This window comes from Terrapene carolina, unplaced genomic scaffold (assembly GCF_002925995.2).
Source record: "Terrapene carolina triunguis isolate 2854851 unplaced genomic scaffold, T_m_triunguis-2.0 Scaffold397, whole genome shotgun sequence".
Taxonomy (NCBI): Eukaryota; Metazoa; Chordata; order Testudines; family Emydidae; genus Terrapene; species Terrapene triunguis.
Genome location: NW_020664748.1, coordinates 1,951,575 through 1,972,362, shown reverse-complemented (window position 1 = coordinate 1,972,362; position 20,788 = coordinate 1,951,575). Strand labels below are relative to the sequence as shown.

Below are 20,788 nucleotides of genomic sequence, written 5' to 3'. Positions count from 1 at the left end.
TCCAGACCAGACGCGATAAATCGAACCCGGAAGTTCGATTGCCAGCCGTCGAACTACCGCGGTAGTGTAGACATACCCTTAGTCTATGAACTCTCCTACAGTAGATAATACGACCACAGAACTCCATGCACAATCCATCTTAGGCCTGGCTTTCCCTCAATAAGCTTTTTGTGCACAGAGAGACAGGCTCACAACACAGACTATTTCTCCTATTGTTGGAAAGTGCGTGGGAGAGAGATTTTCTCTTTTTAAATATTTGAGGTGCTCGGGTACGATGGTGATAGGGCAGTGTAAGTAACTAGGAGATCCATGAGGATCAAGCCTGTGTTTGGAGAAGGGGTGACTGTTGATGGTCAGGCCTATATTTGAACATGGGTGTATAGGGCAATCAGGAGTCAGGAAATATTGTGATTCAGAGGTTGGTTCCCTAACAGTTCATAGATTCCAAGCCCAGAAGGAACCATTGTGATAATCTAGTCTGACCTGCTGTACAACACAGGCCATAGAACTTTCCCAAAATAATGCCTAACCATATCTTTTTAAAAAAAAGTCTTCTTTTAAAAAGTGTCAGTGATGGAAACTCTACCACGATGCTTGATAAGTTGTTCCAATGGTTAATTACTCTTACTGTTAAAAATGTGTGCCCTATTTTCAGCCTAAGTTTGTCTAGCTTCTACTTCCAACCCTTGGATCATGTTATACCTTTCTCTACTAGATTGACGAGCCCATTATCAAATATTTTTTCCCCATGTAGGTACTTATAGACTGTAATCAAGTCACCTTCTCTTTCTTAAGCCAAATAGATTGAGCTGCTTGAGTCTATCACTGTATGTCATGTTTTCTAATCGTTTAATCATTCTCCTGGCTCTTCTCTGAACCCTCTCCAATTTATCAACATCCTTTTTGAGTTGTGGACACCAGAACTGGACACAGTATTCCAGCAGTGCCAAACACAGAGGTAAAATAATTGCAGCTGAGTTGAGGACAAGACATGGAAAATCGCAGAAAAGTAATAATGGACCTTTATTAATAGCTGTAGTTTGGAAAAGCCAGAGTAGACCTTTTTGTTTAAGAAATATTTGCTGGAATGATATATAAACGCTCCAGTATTATGTTATGCCTACTAATTTTTTTGATAACCAGACATTTTGCTGCAACTATATTACATTCATTTAAAAAATAAAAAGTGACCGGTACAATATAAAATTCAGAAGACTAAAAGTTTTAACACAACTGCTATAGAAAGTCCAAGTCCAGTCACTTTAGCCTTTTACATTGTACAGGCATTTAATGTTAGTGCAGTACTAATTGCATACTCAAAATGGACTGTGCAAAGTAAGCTAATTAAAATCAAAAGTGCGATAGAACCCTAATATTGCAGGATCCGCAATATCGCAAATGAAATAGGGCCTTAATTATAACAACTGATTTTGACATTCCAATCAGAATCATCCCACCAAGTTTCAGTAATACTAACTACTTCAAATTTATGATCATAAATGAACAATTCCATTTCCTCTTGTTTGTTGCCCAGGCTCCTAGCTTTGGTTTATAGGCAATTAAATAATTTCTTCTCTTCATGTCCTTAGGTTCCTTGATTAATTATGTTCTCATCATCTCGATTGTTGTGCTAAGTGCTCATATCTTCCCTCATTTTGCCCACCCTCTTTGTTATTAGTTTAACTACTCTACTCTAGACAGCCTGTCCCCAAGAAGATTGGTCCCCCTTCTACTGAGTTGGAGGCCATCCAAACTATACATCTGTCTGTCAGCATAGAAGGTGGACCAGTATTTCACAAACCCAAACCCTCCACCCTACATCACTCACTTAGCTAGTGATTCTCTTTTAGAATCTTCTGCCGTCTGTATTCCTTTGCTCATGGGACAGTAAGGATCACAGAGAAGTTAATTTGGACATTCTTCTTCAGTATGTTTCCGAGTTCCCTGAAGTCATCTGCTATCTGCAAGGTAACCCATGATGCAGCTAAACCTGTGTTTGAACAAGTGGGAAGGGATCTTAGTCTGTTGGGCCTATTTGGCAAGGGGATTTTACTCATGTTTGTGAAGGAGTGGGAGCATGTTAACCTAGTAGATTGTTTTATTTTGAAGGGCTGGAGTTCTTACTTCCTTGCGCAGTGGCAGATTTTATGGGACTTTTTGTGGGGGACTGCTCAACAGTATGGTCAGCAATTTGTTGGTGGAGTTGAGAGGCCCTTTGACAGTGGAGCCTGTATTTAACAGGGTTGAGGGGCTCTGTGGTTTCTCCTAAGTTATGGATGGGCCACAGAATAGACCACAGCTGCATATTTTAATGGGAAAATGCTAGTGGTCAGTGGAAATGTCCCTTTCGTTATTCTTCAAATGAATCCCCTTTGTTCGTGATGGGGATGGATCATGATGATTACCTGTTCTGTTCATTCCCTCTGAAGCACCTAGCATTGGCCACTGTTGGAAGACAGGATACTGGGTTAGATGGACCATTGGTCTGACCCAGTATGGCTGTTCTTATGTGATGGTTATAGATCTGTATAGTCATCTAATCTTTACTCTTATCTATAATCTTTTATTTACAAACTGGACACTTTATCTGGACATAGGGGGGAGGGATAGTTCAGTGGTTTGAGCATTGGCCTGCTAAACCCAGGGTTGTGAGTTCAATCCTTGAGGGGGCCACTTAGGGATCTGGGGCAAAATCAGTACTTGGTCCTGCTAGTGAAGGCAGGGGGCTGGACTCGATGACCTTTCAAGGTCCCTTCCAGTTCTAGGAGATAGGATATCTCCATTAATTTATAATTTATTTCAGATTCCACAGAGAATTCACCTTGCCTTTTTGGTAACCATGGAAGGGAAAAGGGGCTGTTGCTTGTATTATTTCTGGGACAGTCTGTTATTGTACATGAACCTGGGCCCATGGTATGTGGATGAGGTGAATGAAGTTCTTTGGAGCAGGATTGTCTCTTACTCTGTGTTTATATGGTACCTAGGAGTAAAGAAATGCCAGTGTTAGGGTTGCTCATGCAATCTTAACTTTGCCCCCTTCGTAATCTTCAAATCTAAAAATTAGGCTCCTAAATCATAGTTAGTTACCTAAATAGAGCTGGCCTGATTTTTAGAAGTGCTTTCTACACTAGTTGCACCTTTATAGCCTCTTCCACTGTGTATTGCTCTGTTTGTCTGTCAGATAGACAAGCAATAAGTCATTTCTATACAATACGCGTAGTGAATAAGGGAAGGATTCCTGTGGAAACATTCAAAATATCATTTCAAGTATGCTGTTTCAGTAGAGGTTAGATTTATTTCTCCAGATCAATTTTGTTATAAAGTAATTTGAATTTTGTTATAAGGTAACTAAACAATAAAAAATAACTGGTAAGCTAAATGGCACTTGTTTTGAACTTCCTTAATAATATTACAACAAACATTCTAATCTCTCTTATTATGCAATGAATTTCTTCCACAGTTTAGCAAGAAGTGAAGAGCGCAGAAACCAGGAACCTTCTCTAGTAGAAATTAGTATAGAAAAATTAGTAGAATGATTAGTTCCTAGTGTTTTTTTAAAAAAAAAAACTTATGCTTTTTTAAAAACACATTAGCTTTCCTAAGATGTAAATGTAAGAAAAAGTCTCTTGTGGTGGTGGTTTTTTCCCCCCAGTTTTAAAGACAAATTTATTCCAAAATTTTTATATTTCAGTTCCACTTGATTTCCTCCTGGGAGCCAACAATTGTCTAAAAATCACTTAATATAACATTAATACTGAACAGCAAAATGCATTTATACTAAATGCTTTATAAAAAGGAAGACATTCTCATTGTTTGTTAGTTGCTGAACTGAAACTGTTCATGTCTACAACTCTTATGAGTGTATAGAAAGTAGTTTAAACAATTGACATGCCACAGGGCCATTGATACAAATCATGATGCTGTTACGATTATGGAAAATTAAATGTAATATATTGCTCCAGAACTTCAGTGCTGTTAAGTAGACATTACTATCAGGTGGAATGTAGACTGCATGTTTTGCCCCACAGTTGGAGAGAGGAAGAATTACACCATTATGAGCCTGATTCTCTTATCCTAACCTGATAATGCTTCTGATCTTATAGCTGGTGAAAGTTTGGTAAATTGATCTTCTAGCATAACACATTTAGAAAACAAAACCTGAATCGTTGTTCCTAATTTCCATATTGCGATCCAATTCTTGTTCAGCATAACTAAAGGCATTCTCTTTGCAGTATAGAAAGAATTCAAAATGAAATATTGATTTACTGTCTCTGGTACCATATCCTTCATAAAGCAGGGCATAAATAATAAAGCTCGAGTTACGATAGTAAATATATATCAATAATTAAAGGATGGTGAGAGAACTTAACTTTAAAAAAAAAATACAACATTGTTATCAAGGAAATTAAAGTAACACTTTTTAATTAAAAATTGGAAACACAAAGGTAAGGTAGTCCAAAGAACCTTAAATCTGCTCTCATATTCTTCTGCCCACTCTCTAGAGCCCAATGGCATGAGACAGTCTTATGTTTGCACTCTATACATCTTCATCTAGTAGTATATAAGCCATGAACTTTCATTAGACATTCTAATATGTGCATCACCCACCACATGTGACCCCTATAAAACCATGTCATATTCTGTAATGCATCCTTAATTGACAAGACAGTGAAATTAACATTTCAGCCCTTATATTTCATATATACTCCATAGACCTATTCAACCCTCATTCTGTCTTTTAGTATAATATTTAACTCCTATAACATTTCTCATCTGTAGACTATATACATATACCTGTTTTACAGATGGGGAAACTGAATCAAAGAGGTAAAATTTCTTGCTGAAGGTCACATAGCAGGTTATTGGCACAACCAAAAAGAATACAGTTCAGGATCTCCTGGCTTCCAGTTCAGTGATCTAGCCACTATTTCACACTGCCTCCTACAAACTAGTTAATGCGCTTGAAATAGGTAAAGTGTTCTATACCCTGTTGAAAGAGAAGTTCTGAATAGAGAGGGCCATGAAGGAGAATCTCAATGGATAAAAGTCCCATATAATAAGAATAGAAATATAATAGTGGGGGTATAAGAGCTGGCTTCTGGATCAGAATAGTGACGGTGACTTAAGAATGTTGAAAGGGATTGGAGGAGGTAACAAAATCTACAGTAATGTCTCGTGACTTGAACCATCCAGTAATAAATTCATTGAACTTAGTAGTTGAAAGCTTCAGAATACTATAAGCTATTCCTTTCTGAAGTAAGAGGTTATCTTTGTTTCTTTTTTATAAAGTAAAAATTCCGTAAACTCACATATAAAATCACAGAAACTACACATACCCTAGAACAAAAATAGAAAGGAACAGGTGAGAAACAGTATGATTAAATGACAAGGTATAAAAGTCTTAAACAATTATCTTATCATGATTATGGACCATAAGTCAGCATTCATCGCTCTGGTTTAACATAGTCATGTTGGGCATACCAGATTAATGTATTTACTGTTGCTATTTACTTATCGTATTATGGATGTACACAAAGGCCTTGATCAGGACGTTGTTGTGTTAGGTGGTGTGCAAACTCATAGGAAGGCATATTCTCTGCTCTGAAAAAGTTTACTGACTGATTTGAAAAGAGACTTCATAGTGAGTAGAGCAAACATTGGAAAGAGAGAGCATGGGTAATGTAGATAACATCACATGGTTTCATCAGATAGTTACCTGCTGCACAACTTTATAGTTGCAAATATTTGAACTTTTAAAATAAATAAATAAAAGCTATCCCCAATTGCCTCTCAACCATAGCTATCATTCGTTGATTGATTTCTTGTAGGGGTCACAGTAGAGGTGGGAATTAAAAAGGGACTTGAAAGAAGAGAGGGTAATGGTCTTGTGGATTCATTGATGAACAGGGTGGATCGATTTAAAGAACTGATTTTAATCATGATTTAAGTCAGCAAACAGGAAACCTTGATTTAAATGATCGTGTTTGGCGTTTGCACTTTTTAATTATTTTCCTAATGAAATGTTGTCTCATAGGTTGGTAACCATTAAAACATGTTCATTTGAAACTAAATATAACGATTAGTTTACACTAATTTCTGTGCTTTGTTAACCAGAAGGAAACACGTATATGTACACATTTATTTAAGCGATTATATAGCTTAACATATATTTATTGAGTTCTTAATTTTTACATTTTAATTATTAAAAATGGTGAATTATGCATTTCTTATTTGCTAGATGTTTAATAATTTTTACTCATGACTTATGTCAAACTCTACTTGGATGAAAATTGGAATTCAATTAAAAATTGCACAAAAACCACATTTTAAATTTATAATTTAAATAAAATGACCTCAGATATGCCGGAGACATAAGAAGAAAAATGTATCAAAATGTATTTATTCTTTAAACCTAACAGATTTATTAAACAAAGGAAGTGTTATTTGTAGTTAGAGAATTGCACTGATTGTTTATGGTTACCTGGGTCTTTGAATGTTTTTAGAATTAGTAGATTTCATTCTGACACCTAGTGTTTATTCATAGAAAGAGGAAAACAAGCTTTCCTGCTTTTCCAGTTTCTACCTGGTTTCTTAACTTTGAATGAACTAGTCATAACTGAACTAGTTGAATAAACTGAAATGAAGAAAATATTTTCTTTGCGCATGCAGAAAAGGCTACTGCCAACAAAAGCAGGTTTAACACTTCAACAAACTCTGGTTCCAGGTGCTTAGCCAGTGATTTCCAGCTAGATAGTTCAGCGGTTTGACTTTCTTTAAAACTTTAGCACCAAATGTGCACTGCTTAATATTTTTTATTTAATTTGAATGATTTTAATAATTGTAATAAGTTTAGGTCTTAACATAGGTTGACATAATTTCAAATTAATTTTAAATAGAAGTATTTAAAAAAAGAAAAATGTACTTAATTAAAATTAAAAAATGCAATTTAAATTTTATAAAAATCTGCTTTTTTAAAAAATCATTGATTTTTATCCACCCTCTTCAGGGAGTGTTCTATGTGTAAGGAGCAGTGCAGAAGAAAGCATGGAGATGTTAGCTGGAGAAGTGGACTAAAGGGCGTATAAGCTGGCATCATGAGGCAGAGAGGGGGTACAGGAGCAGACCAGGAGGCATTGGCAAAGTTTTATGTAGGGGCTTGAAGGCAGTTACATGAATCTTGAATTTGATGAGGTGAAGAAGGGAGGCCATCACTGGGATTCAAATAAATGAAAACTTTGGTCAGATCAGGTTAGGCAAATGATCATCTTGCAAGGTGCATTTTGTATGAATTGCAGAGGGATTATGTGGGTGTCAGGGAGGTCAAAGAGGAGTAGATTGCAGTAATGAAGGCAAAACGATAAGTGGTCAGATGAGAGTTTTTTGCTATCTGAATAGAAAGGAATTAATGAGTAAATAATAGAACCTGGCATGTGTTCATAAGTGTTATCAATTTTGTGAACTTGTTTAGAATATAGTTACTAATTTCATTGTTGCTAAATCAGGTTTCAGTCAATTTTTCCTTCAGCCTCTAAATCTGAATGTGAACTTTACCCTGGTCTTGCCAATTGCAAGCTCAGTGTGAGTGAGCTTGATTCTTCTTACCCTTTTAAAAAAAAAAAAGTCTTGCTATTTTGAATAAATGCGGAGCCAGATGTAGCAGCAAGAGACAAAGTGCTTATTCACATCCAGCTTAGTCTACAGTACAGTAAGATTTCAATCACTTTAAAAATGTGTTGATTCTTTTACAAGCTGGTGGATTCAACAAATTTCATTTGCAAGTAAACAGCTGTAAAGAGTTGGAGGTATTTTGCATAGTGTTCACTAGGAGAACAGAGAAGGAGAAAAAACACTTGGGTGGGCATAGATCCAAGAGGTGTGTATTACATGGAGTTTCCATAGCATTCCGTATTTTAACTCTAGATCGTGAAAATTCATGTGCTAGCTTAAATCTATTTATCCTCTCACCAAGTTTTTATTTGCATATCAGTATGTAGAAAACATCACTTTTGGAGGTGCAGTTTGGTCTTATGTCTTGAATATAGGGATTGGAGCCAGGAATTCCTGAGTTCTAATTCCATCTCTGCTGTTGACTTGCTCTGTGTCCCTGGGCGAATCACAAGCAGTGTGTCTACTTTCCCATCTGTAAAATGGGGATAATACTTATCAATTTACTTCCTGTGAGTGGTGTGAGGATTAATTAGAGATGCTTTCAACTTGACTAATTGACTAATTTGAAAAAAATCTAGTTTCTGATAGACAGCTCTTTAAATAGCAGTTTAGAATTCAGAAAAAAAATACAAGGGTTTTCTGCTCCCCTGCTGATGTTTATAAGGAACTTTTCTGAAAGCCTGAGAGCAGCAACATCAAAGATGCCTTGTTTGGAAGAGGATTTGGGATTGAAAAGCTCTGGCTGGTAGGTGCTTGGTTGGAGCAAAAAATACTTTCTGCCTCTATTTTAATAGCATCTCTTATGGATTAACACTGAGGACAATTGTATAGGTAATAAGAAGCTGAAGATGGAAACCATCCTTAGACAAGGATGGGGGACCGAAAGTCCCATGAAACAGTTAGAAAGTTTAAATTCAATAATTCAGGATCCAGCAAGGGGGAAGGGGTCCCAGAGCCTGAGCCCGAATGTCTACACTTCAGTTAAACAGCCCCTTAGCTCGAGTCCCACAAGCCCATGTCAGCTGCCACAGGCCAGCCTGGGTTTTTAATTGCAGTGTAGACATACCCTGAAAGGTGTTGTATCTCCAAACAGTTCCTTGAATAAGCACATTGATGGGGCTCCATAAAATTAAAAAAAAAAAAATCCAAACATGTTATTTATCTCCAGTTTCCTATATGGCACAAGATTACTTTCTGGCCTCACTAAAAGTTATGTCTTGTGTGGGTATTTATAGAATAGTTTATCCAAGATCTCTCAGAAAAGTATAAAATTAATGGCTCTGTTATTTAAAGGTAACTTCTGTCTCTCCAGATACCAGAAAAGAGGGCCAGAATCCAAGCCCCTATATCCCCTTCCCCCAAAAAGTACATGAGCAACATTTGCAATGTCAGAATCTAAGAGATGCTGACAAGTTGTGCCCATTTTATTTTTATTCAGAATAAATTGAGGATTGACTGAATGTTAAACCAGTTTGCAAACAAGACAATTAATAAATTAGTACTCAAAACCCATTATTCTGTCCATAAATCCAGCTGGTTATTGGCATCAGTGAATCTCCAAGATGTTCACTTACCTTATATCTCCAGTGTCCTCAGCAATATTCATTCTTTTCTTCAGTTCTCAGCATGTCCACTATTATGCTCTGCTCTTTGTTCTGGCTTAAATATTCAAAGATCTTAACCAAACTTGTGGGTGAAAGCTGTACCCTAAGAAAAGAAAGGGATAGCATTAGTCTCATGTCTGCGTAATTGACTCATTCAACCTTCATCATGTCCAGCAGCACTAGCAGTAATCTGAACTGTCTAGACTGTATCCAGAGCCTAGTACTTGTGCACAAAGGTTCTTTAACCCCACAACAGAAGATGAACCTTTTGGGATCACTTGAGTATAACTGTAGAAATGATCTGTCTGACTAAAGAGTGAGCAAAATTTAAAAAAACAAAGTGGTCAGATAAGATTGTTTCATCTTAGAGGGAAGCTAGTGATCTTTGAAATATTAGTGCCCTGGGCCAGGTTACATTTTAGGTCTCTCTTGCTGTTCCTTTTAAGAAAGGGAGCTCAGTTTCCACAGAACTAGGATAAGATCATCCTTTCCAGGAGGATCTCCAGCTCTCATCAGCAATGGTTACAGCATGTCACCATGTTCAGCTGAGAGGCGTTTAGAGAGGTAGAATGGGAGATATTAATCATGGAGGCCAGTGTCTCAGGCATCACCAGCTCATCCACAGCATCTGCCAGGAGCTTTCAAGTACTCAACATGAGTTGCAGGAAAGTTTGTGTTCAATATCGCAAGTCCTGGCTGATTTTCTGTAGGGTCAGTGAGATCACTAGTGTTATCAATTTTCTTTGCAGATATAGCTTCATATATTGTAGTTGAGGATTTGTTAATCAGATCCATTAATTGTAAGCTGGCACATGAAGAGCTGAAAAATAGATGCCTTATCTGCTAATTGTCTTTCTGTAGCAGTAATAGCCAAGTACAGAACAACCCATCATGGAATTGCAATTTGGGTACTTTGTAAGTTTTGATATAGGCTCTTAAACTGCTTACATTTTGTTTCTTAGCTGTTTGTGGTTTGCAGCTTACATACGTGTAGAGTATTGAAAACAGCGTGATGCATTTATTTTCCAAAGAACAAGTATTTGGAAGGCTTAGCTGAAGAAAATTAATTCTAGAAATTGTTCACCACTAGAGGGCCTCAGAAAAGTCATGCCTATGGTTACTGCATCTGCTTGTTCAAATGGCAAATGAACTAGCAAGTCATCAAATTAGAAATGACACATGCTCAGTGCAGAAAGACAATTACCATGAAGATTTTGTCTAGTAACTGTTGTGGTTTAAATATTTCTGCTGTATTTTCTCATCAACTAACACTAGTTTCTGTTGGTGAGTTGAACATACTCTTAAGCTCTGAGTAGATTTCAGTGCTTTGAAAATGCAGTATGTTGCTTCCTGTCCAATCAGATTTCAGTGTTTGCTAGCTGTTCTGATGTATTATTTGGATTACAGTAGTGCCTAGAGGCTACAGTTAGAATCTGGAGTTCTATTGTGCTATGTGCTATACAGACAGTAAAAAGCTGTTTCCACCCCAAAGATCTTACTGTCTTAAAGAAAGATGTAAGATTAGGGGTACAAACATTTTTCACATAAAGTATCTTTAGTCTTGGCAGAATTGGATTTTTTTATCATTTTGACTGATATTGATGTTTTTAAGCACTTTTTCTATTTTGATTGATTTAAAATTTTGCAGTTGCACAAAATTATGGGTTTTGAGCATTTTTTAATTTTGATCTATTTAAATGTTCAGTGTTGTGGAAATTATGGGATGGTCCTACAATAATTATTTAATAACAGTAGATGTTGAAATTCAAAAAACTTTATAACCATTAAAACACAAATTGTCAATATCACATGTCAAAATATAGAAAGTAGATATCCTTAAATCAAACTCTAAGAAATTCTCAAACAGTGCTTTTCTTACTTTGCCTATCTGTACATTTTGATGATTACCTATGGAAATATTTTTTCATTGATTTGTGTGTGTACGGTGAAATTGACATAGAAAAATCTAATCCTTCCAAGCCTTAGTATCTTCCACATGAGCATCTGAGTATCTTTCACATAAAATCAGTAGGAATGGTCAGGTCCTTAGTAGACTAATTCATAGATTCCAAGGCCAGAAGGTCTGACTTCCTGTATAACACAAGCCATGCAACTTCCCCAAAATAATTTCTAGAGCATATCCTTTAGAAAAATATCCAGTCTTGATTTTAAAATTGCCAGTGCTGGCGACTCTACCACAACAGTTGGTAAATTGTTCCAGTGGTTAATAATCCTCAATATTAAAAGTGTATGTCCTATTTCCAGTTTGAATGGTGTAGCTTCAGCTTCCACCCATTGGAGTGTTTTATACCTTTCTCTGCTAGATTGAAGAGCCCATTATCAAATATTTGTTCTCTGTATAGATAATTACAGACAGTAATTAAGTCCACATTAACCTTCTCTTTCTTAAGCTAAATACATTGAGCTCCTTGAGTCTGTCACTGTAAGGCATGTTTTCTAATCCTTTAATCGTTCTCTTGGCTTTTCTCTGAACCCTCTCCAATTTATCAACATCTTTCCTGAATTGTGGACACCAGAACTGGACACAGTATTCCAGCAGTGATTGTACCAGTGCCTAATACATAGGTAAAATAACCTTTCTACTCCTACTTGAGATTCCTCTGTTTATGTATCCAAGGATCACATTAGCCCTTTTGGCCAGTGTCGTGCTGGGAGCTCATGTTCAGCTGATTATCCACCACGATCCCCAAATCTTTTCCAGAGTCACTGCTTCCCAGGATAGAGTCCCCCGTTATGTAAGTATGGCCTATGTTCTTTTTTTCCTAGATGTGTGCATTTATATTTAGCCATATTAAAATATGTATTATTTGCTTGTGCCTAGTTTACTAAACAATCCAGATGACTCTTTTTTAGTGACGTGTCCTCTTCATTATTTACCAGTCCCCCAATTTTTGTGTCATCTGCAGTCTTTATCAGTGATGATTGTATGTTTTCTTCCATGTCACTGATAAGTGCTAAATAGTGTAGGGCCAAGAATCAATCTCCACAGGACTGCACTAAAATAACACCCACTCAATTTCCCATTTACAGTTGCATGTTGAGACCTATCCATTAGCCAGATCTTAATCCATTTAATGTGTGACATGTTGATTTTGTATCACTCTGGTTTCTTTATCTTTGGCCGTGGCTACACTCAAAACTTCAGAGAGCTGCCGCGGGAGCGCTCCCGCAGCAGTGCTTTGAAGTGCGAGTGTGGTCGTGCGCCAGCGCTGCAGGTACTCCACCTCCACGAGGGGATTAGCTTACAGCGCTGGGAGCACGGCTCCCAGCACTGGGGCACTGTTTACACTGGCGCTTTACAGCACTGTAACTTGCTGCGCTCAGGGGGGTGTTTTTTCACACCCCTGAGCGAGGAAGTTGCAGCGCTGTAAAGCGCCAGTGTAGCCAAGCCCTGAGTCCTTGACTCTGCTAGCCATAGATTTCTCCTTGTGTCCTTTTGCTTTCCCTACAAATTTTCTATACTTCCTAGCTTCCAGTTTATATTAATTGCTATCAAATTCCTCTGTTTTCCATTTGTTATATATATTTTTATATTTTATAGATGCTTTCACTTACTCTCTAAGCCAGATTGTTTTTGTTTTTTAACCCATGAAGTCTTGTTGCTCAATCCTGGGATCCTGGCTTTTGGGGCATGTAGTAAAATGTTCTTAAACAGTTCCCAATTATCATTCACAGTTTTCTCTTTAAATTCTTTCTCTCGGCTGATTTGGTTTATAATTGTTTTCAGCTTTGTGAAGTTTGGCTCTTTTAAAGCACCAAGTATACATATTACTGTTTTGCACTTTATTTTGTTTACACGTAACAAATGTAGTAAAGTCATGATTACTTGCTCCTAAGCAACCACTGATTTTCAGTTCTGTGATCAGTTCCTCTTTATTTGTCAAGATGAGGTCTAATACAGAATTCCCTTATGTTGGGTGCAGCACTTTTTGAATTGGGATATCTACAACTTTTAGACATTCCAAGGACATTTTAGTACAGGCAGAATGAGACCTTCAGCATATGTCACTCAGATCAGACTCCCTCATAATAAATCTTTTATTCCTACACATTATTGATAGGTGATGCAGTCATCATGTTCTCTAGTATGATTTTTGGTGGTCCCTCGCAGACACCAACTAGTATCCCATCTTGGTCTTTATCTGTTAGAACATTGATCTATAAGCATTCAGGATTATTTGCTTCCGAGTTGTTTGGTGACTTGGAAACAGGCAGTGCCATTTTTGACAGAGTGCCTGTTCGCCTTGCCTTTTGCCCACTCGATCCTTCCTAAACAGGTTATATCTAGTGATTTTAACATTCCGGTCATGTGGATCTTCTTATCTGTCAATGATACTAACTAGGTAAAATTTGACCTGGTAAAACTAGAAAAACTTTAGAGATCATTACAGATGTTTTCTATCTGTCTTAAGCTTTTCGGTAGAGGCCATCTGCATAATATCTTACCATTGAGCAGGTAAGTTAGATATACATTGTTGCCCATTTTGAACAGTAACTAAGAGTGTACGCTCCAGAGGACCTTTTCTGGCTCTGCAAAGCACTGCTTGGTGTGGTTCTCTCCCCGCTCCCAGGCCCACTTTCTCTCTTGGTTTGGTTATGGTGGGAAAACCTTTAGAGAGTAGGTGGGTCTTCCAGTATGTTTGAAAAGCAGGCAGACTTTGGCTTCTTCTCTGATACCTCATCCCACTTGATCAAAAACATGCTACCTCCGATTCTCACACGTTTTGAACTAGATTTTGTTAGCTGTATAGTTCTCAGAGTGCAGCTGTTTCGTTGAGTCATGGGTGAAAGTGTCAATTTCAGAGGTAACTGAGTCCTGATTCAAAAATATTTTGAGTATTAGCACTAGGGCTTGAATTATCATTGTAAGTGCAGTGGGAACCAATGAAAGAGTACAGAGCAATGGAGTGATGTACTCTTAGTGGCTTATCTCAGTGAGAAGGTGGTCTGCTATGTTCTGCCAGCTGGAATCTGCTAGAGCAAATTGGATGGATTTTGCCTGTAGCAGAGCTAATCATGGAAAATTCAGTTCCCTTTGCTGCAGCTATTGTATCAAAGTATCTCTCTTTAAAGTAGTGGGAATGTGGAGATGAAAATATAGATGACTGGAGCTATATCCTTCTTTGAGAATAAGTAACAGTTTCATATCAAGCTGAAGATGAAAGAAGGCATTTCTTGCCACTGTCACTAATTGATCATCTAAGGTTAAATCTGCAGAGCCCCAATATTTTATACTATTTTGAATGGAGGGCAGATGACAAAAGTGAGAGATCAGTGCTTGGCCAGTTCCTTGACACTTCCCTCTTCCCATCAACATTGTTTTAGTCTTTTTTTTTTAGTTTTCTTTGTACAGTTACTAATCAGCCAGTTGAACATGTCCAACAGGCATTGGGATGTCTTTTAAGATGGAGTTGTTGCTTTTGTTGTAAAGCAGTGGTTCTGAAACTGGGGTTCGCGAAATGTTACAGCGGGTTCTTGGGGAAAAAATTCCCTAATGGCGGACAGAGCACGGTACCAGCAGCCTACCCAGAGCTAAGCAGATCAAAGCAAGCATATCTATCACACTGAGATTTAAACTTCAAGACTCCTTATAAGAAATGGAAAGGGAGGTGAATATTTTTTTTTGCTGTTTTTAAAATTAAATAGGCAGCTAGTATTGATTTTAAAATTATTATGAAGAACAAGTTTAAGCTTTGTTGTAATGTGCGTCGTTTGCCTGGACTGCTCAAGACCTGAATGCTTGTGTAGGAGGAACTCTTTGAGTTGGCTTCTTAAATACCTACATGCTGTTTCACATCTGATACTCCTTGATGAAACATAGGAGCCTTGTCTTATAACAGGCTTATTCAAAGTGATACAAGCTACAAAAGTGAGATCTTGGAAGAATGTTGCCATTTTCATAATGTAATAAAAATACTTTAATGATAAATAATAATTCATAATAAATAGTGTGTAATAAGCATGTCATAAAAACAAATTTTATATTTCTAAGGTCACTGCTTTTATAATTTATACTCAGGTAAAGGAGAAAATCCCTGGAAATATTCATTTTTAGGAGGGAGTTCGTGAGACTTGACATTTTAGTGAAAGGGGTTCACAGGTTGTTAAAGTTTGGGAACCACTGTTGTAAAGGATAGTTAAAGATGGGTGTCCTCAACATATTGTTGGCAGTGTAGCTTGTGTTATCTCACAATCTCTCCAACTGGTCTCGTGTAAATGTCGAGGGTGAGTAGATTCCTGCCAGACTCTCCAAGTGAGAAATCTTAGGGAAGGGGATCAGTTGCCCTTAATGCTATTTGGGTCATGTTTCAAACCATTGTAGTGTTGTGTTATCTATTGCATTTCTGTCGTGTAAGAAGGTCAGCAGCGCCTTGTGATCAACTGTTGAAACTGGCTCTGGAGCTGTAGTTAGACACAACCATTTTCTATTATTTTGTATTGTATAGTGGAATAGACCAGCATAGAAGATTTGAAAATGGGAGTTGTGTGTTCCATTTCCTTATATTGGTAAGGAGATGATCTGCCAGGTTTGGAGAAATTGAAGCTTGTCAAGTTTTGTGCATATGGAATTAGAAGAGTCCAACATGTGGTAATGAAACTAGAACCAAAGAAAAAGAACAGCATGATCAGAATGCATGTCTGAAATCCCTAATCCTTACATTAATGCGTTTAGTGTTGCTCTTTATCTCAAGGAAATAAAATTATTGGATAAGTCAATACACAATTTGAGGTTTTTAAACCAGGATCCTGCCATCCTTCAGAAATTTCCTGTGTGTTAAGTTCTGCACGTCCTTGAATAGTAACCAAAAGAAATACACACAATCTTCCTTCTCCCTGTAAAAATGTGTTGCCTTTCCATTTGCTTTTCATTGCTTCTCTTCTAGCATACTCTAAAATAAAATTTAAATATAACCTCTCTTAGAATTCCCTGTCCTATTCAAAAAGGATATGAAAGAGGAGCAAGAGATATGTCTCATCCCTGGACAGACAAAATCAAATTAAACTTCTGAATATTAGTCCAAGCCTGTGATGGTTGATATTTGTATTGGCCGTAGAATCTTAATGGGCAAGGTGTACATATTGATTATAACCGTCAAGCTTCAGACATACCGTATATGCTCGATCATAAGCTGGTTCATTTATAAGCCGACCCCCCCAAGATGGATAAGTAAAAATGGAAAATTTTTATAACCTGTTCATAAGCCGACCCTATAATTCAGGGGTCAGCAAACTTTGGCTCCCGGGCCATCAGGATAAGCTGCTGGTGGGCCAAGATGATTTGTTTACCTCGAGTGTCCACAGGCACGGAGGTAAACCTAGGTAAACAGTGTCCCAGCGTGCCAGCAGCTTACCCTGCCGGGCCAGGACAGCAACTGGTGGGGAAATTTTTTGGAGAGGAGAAGCTCGGAGTCAGGAGAGCAACCCCTGTGACCACCCCTAGCCTGGGACCCCCACACTCTCCCCATCCCATCCCTTTCCACCTTATCTGGGGAGGATGTCTCTGACCTGGTCGTGGCCTGCTCTGGTGGGCCAGACCGGGCGGCGCGGCCGCGGCCTGCCAGCCCCAGAGCTGCAGCTGCTTCGAAGGCTGGGGGGAGAGCAGGGTGGCCAGAACTGGAGAGACTCTGGCCTCGCCTCTTCCCTTCTGTCTCTGCTGGTTGTGCTGCCTCTCTTTGCTCCCTCTGTTGGGGGGAGGGCTGTATCCCACCTCTCCCTCTCTATACCCGTTCATAAGCCGACCCCCGTCTCTGGTGCTTCCCTTTTTTTACTAAAAAATGCGGCTTATGATCGAGTATATACGGTAATTTGTCAACAAACACATATAATATTTTTGTAAGGTATTATGAGTGCAATTTAAATTCACACCAAATGTCCTATTTGATGTTGAGAAAGAAAGCACATATTGAGACATAGTACTGGATTCCTGTGAGTGCCCATATCTCTTGGAGCAGTAGAACAGGCTTTCAGTAAATATTCTACACAAAGCTGTAAGCCATGTGACTCACCATCCAAGAAGATTTAGAAGAATACTTAATCTGAGTTTTCTTTGGGAAACTCTAGAACAGTGAGGATTTCTTACTGGCAAGTTTTGTAGGATTTTTATTTTTATTTTTTTTCTCCTTAAGGGAGGATTTTACTATTCACTATGGTTATTCTGTAATTAAATATTTCATGGGGGCGTGAATGATAATAAGCAGTGTGCGCTAAGAAATATTTTTGAGTTGGACATGACCTTTCATAACTTTTCAGTGACAGAGCACTTGTAGTGACCATTCCAACTACAGATGAGAAACTTTCTAAAACCTTCCTCTTAATTGTAGTCTTTTGAGAGAGAACTGAGTTAGATTGATATGTTGGAGATGGAACAGAGGGATAGGATGAGGGAAAACTAAAACACATACTGACTGGGTAAGAGGGCAACGTGTGTGTGTGTGTAAATAATTCCTGAAATCTAGCAGAAAACACTATCTCAAGTACTATTTTAACCCCAGGGTCATTTCTATTTGATGTGCTTGGCCTCCAACTTAGTCAGTATGTGTAATTTATTAAATGCAAAGTTGCTAAGAAAAAAGATTGCTTGATTGTTTGGTGCAGTGGAAGTTGCAACTTGTAGAAACTTGAAAGAAGGCAAATCTGAACAAATTTCATGGTTGGAGAATGTTGCCATGACAACAGCCTTTAAAAATGTTCTGCCCTTTAAAGGTATGTATGTATAAATATGAAGAAATACTAATGGGAAATAGTCCTTTCTAGAACAGAAAATATTTATCAGCTCTAAAAGAAAAATTGCTATGTTTCTTGTGTTTATAATGTGAAAGTGGAACCATAAAATGTTACCTAATTTCTTGCAGATGATTAAACAGTAAATAATGGTATTCTTCTACCATTTTATAGTGGGTGGTAGTTCTGAGCTGCCATTTAGCAGATTTCCTTTCTGTCATAATTGCCATTTCCTATTCTCCAACACAATCAGGAGCTAGTGTCTACTTTAGAGTTCGTGTGTCTGAGCCTCTGGAGTGAGCAATGGCTATGTTGTCTTTTAATGAATCTGTGCTGACTAGAGATGCCTCATTAGCAGTTGTATTAGAAGTGGAGTCAGCTAGAAGGGAGAAAACCATTTTGAATGGCAAATCTCACCAATAAGTGTTGTTATAACTGTTTTTATCTCCTACAAACACCAGGAAATAGACTATCCCATTATTTTTCCCAGTCTTGAGACTTGGATTTTTGAATAACAACTGAGATCAAAAGTTGTCTATAACTCCAAAAAAACCTGGGGTGAGATTTGTGGATGGAAAACTGGGTAGGTTTATGCTTCCAGTTTTACAGTGGGGGATGTAGGGGAGGAGTGGGTAAGTGCCACTGATAGGAAAATAATTTTGACATTGGCTGTATTTGTTCAGGAGTTTTCAATTGAAAAGGCCCTATAGGACCTACAGTTGCAGGCTTTTAAACTAGTAATCAGATAAATTTTACTAGCCAATACCTAATGGCTTGACAGAAGAGAGCTGGTAGGTTCCTGCTGTAGATCAGCGGAGATTTGGGGGGTTTGTCATACCCTCTGAATGGATCTGGTGCTCATTGTTTGGAACTTTTGTTGAGAAATAAGCTTTTTATGTTTGCTTTCTGGACAATAATTATAAGAATGTTTCATTAATTTCTTCTTTAAAATAGAAAATCATTTATTCTATTTTTTGTGTTTCTCTTACAGTGTAAAAGATGTGGTTGCAAGTTGTAGAAGAGATTTTTCTGTGGAACATACCCTTCCCTAAAATCCCCTGAAGGCATATACTGCACCTGTGATGGACCCTCAGAATACTGCTATGTTAGGGTTGGGTTCTGATTCCGAAGGTTTTTCTGGGAAAAGCCCCTCTGCAGTCAACACTGACATAGTGATAGGCAAGAGAGAAGTAGATCTAGAGAGTAGCACCAAGGAGGAAGAAGATATTAAGAAGAAGAACTGGGAGGGGAGCACCATTGAGACTGGGAAGAATGAGGGTCTGACTGATGCACAGCAACAGTTTTCAGTGAAAGAAACAAATTTTTCAGAGGGAAATTTAAAATTGAAAATTGGTCTTCAAGCTAAGAGAACTAAAAAGCCCCCTAAGAACCTGGAGAATTATGTGTGCCGGCCTGCCATAAAAACCACTATCAAGCAACCAAGAAAGGCATCAAAGAGTGGGAAGATGACAGATGAGAAGAACGAACATTGTCCTTCAAAACAAGTGAGTAGTGTTTATATACTATTAAATGCTTCCCAACTCCTAGCTTATCCTGTGAGGGGTTGTATGTGCTATTGGCCAAGTTACACCCCTGTATAAAATACATATGTGAGGAATAGTCTTCATTCTAAAGTCTGGTTATGGTCAGAGAAGTGACATCTCCCCATTTCATATTTAATATCCACTAATAATTTCCAGGTCAAGTCAACTCAAAATTACTAATCTAAACAAAGTTTTTCTGTCTCCAATGCAAGATCATGCGGTATGTTGACTGCTTTGTATATCATTACAAGCAATGAAGACTCTGGTCTCAGAATTTAATGGCCATTCTGTTGTTGATGTTTGACTCAGCAGAGAATTCATTTTGCTCTTCATTAGCTAGTTTGACTTTGTTGTAGTTATTTACAGTAGTAAAAACTAGTTTTTGCTGGTATCCTAAGTGGATGTGACCAGAGTAAATAGCAGTACCATTTTTAGTCTCTTGCCTCCATTTACAGTGACAACTGTGTATTTATACCATGCTCATCACTATAGTAACTGGATTTGTATCCCCTACTAAACAGTTATTTTAATGCTTAGATCCTAGCCATTGATATTGCTACTCATTAATCTGTGTTTGAAAGGGAAAAAGAACATTGGATCTGATGGAATGAAGACTTACAATGTACTGCTTATAATTCAGTAGCACCCAAAATGTGCTAGGTGTTTTACAAATATGAGAAGACAGCCCCTGCTTCAAGGAACTCTTGTTCTGATAAGATGGGATAAATATGATGAGTGGACAAGGACTACAAAAATAAGTGTGCACGATTACTTACTTTTTTATGTACACATCTTGTTACAAAATAAGTTTCCCAATATGCATAAAAATTTCCCCAACCAACTAAAATGCTATTCTGGAGCAAAGTGCCCCTTTTCACTGCCTCTCTTCACTACTTATCTAAGGCCATGATTCAGCAGAACATTTGTTTGATTCCTACATTCTGTTGAAGTTTAAAGCTAAACATGTGCTGAGTTGAGGGCCAAGTCTGCCCCCCCCCCCTTAAACCAACCCTCCTTAAATACCCATCTCCCTTTATTACCAACCTCCCTAACTATTTACCCTTCTCGTTATACTCCCTCAGCATCCTACCACCATCTACCCTCACTCCACGTGGCAACCCTAGACAATTCATCCTGAGAATATGCCCCACCTCTTCCTGCCAGACAGCTCCCTTTCTCAACACAAGTCCCCCTACTTTTCACATTGCTGCTGCCGTGGGAAGCTCCCAA

General features: G+C 37.9%; 1 protein-coding gene across 2 annotated transcripts in view; it reads left to right on the top strand.

Annotated features, from left to right (window-relative positions):
• Window positions 1–20,788, top strand: part of ASH1L (ASH1 like histone lysine methyltransferase) — a 149,144-nt gene that overhangs the window by 3,515 nt on the left and 124,841 nt on the right. Inside the window, exons 1-2 of one of the 2 annotated variants that reach the window (XM_026658097.2) lie at window positions 1,911–1,968; window positions 19,006–19,519. In XM_026658097.2, the coding sequence (XP_026513882.1) occupies window positions 19,097–19,519 (423 nt within the window). In that variant the 5' untranslated portion in view covers window positions 1,911–1,968; window positions 19,006–19,096. Of the gene's footprint in view, window positions 1–1,910; window positions 1,969–19,005; window positions 19,520–20,788 lie in introns of those variants that run through there. The other variant, XM_026658096.2, reaches the window with a different exon arrangement.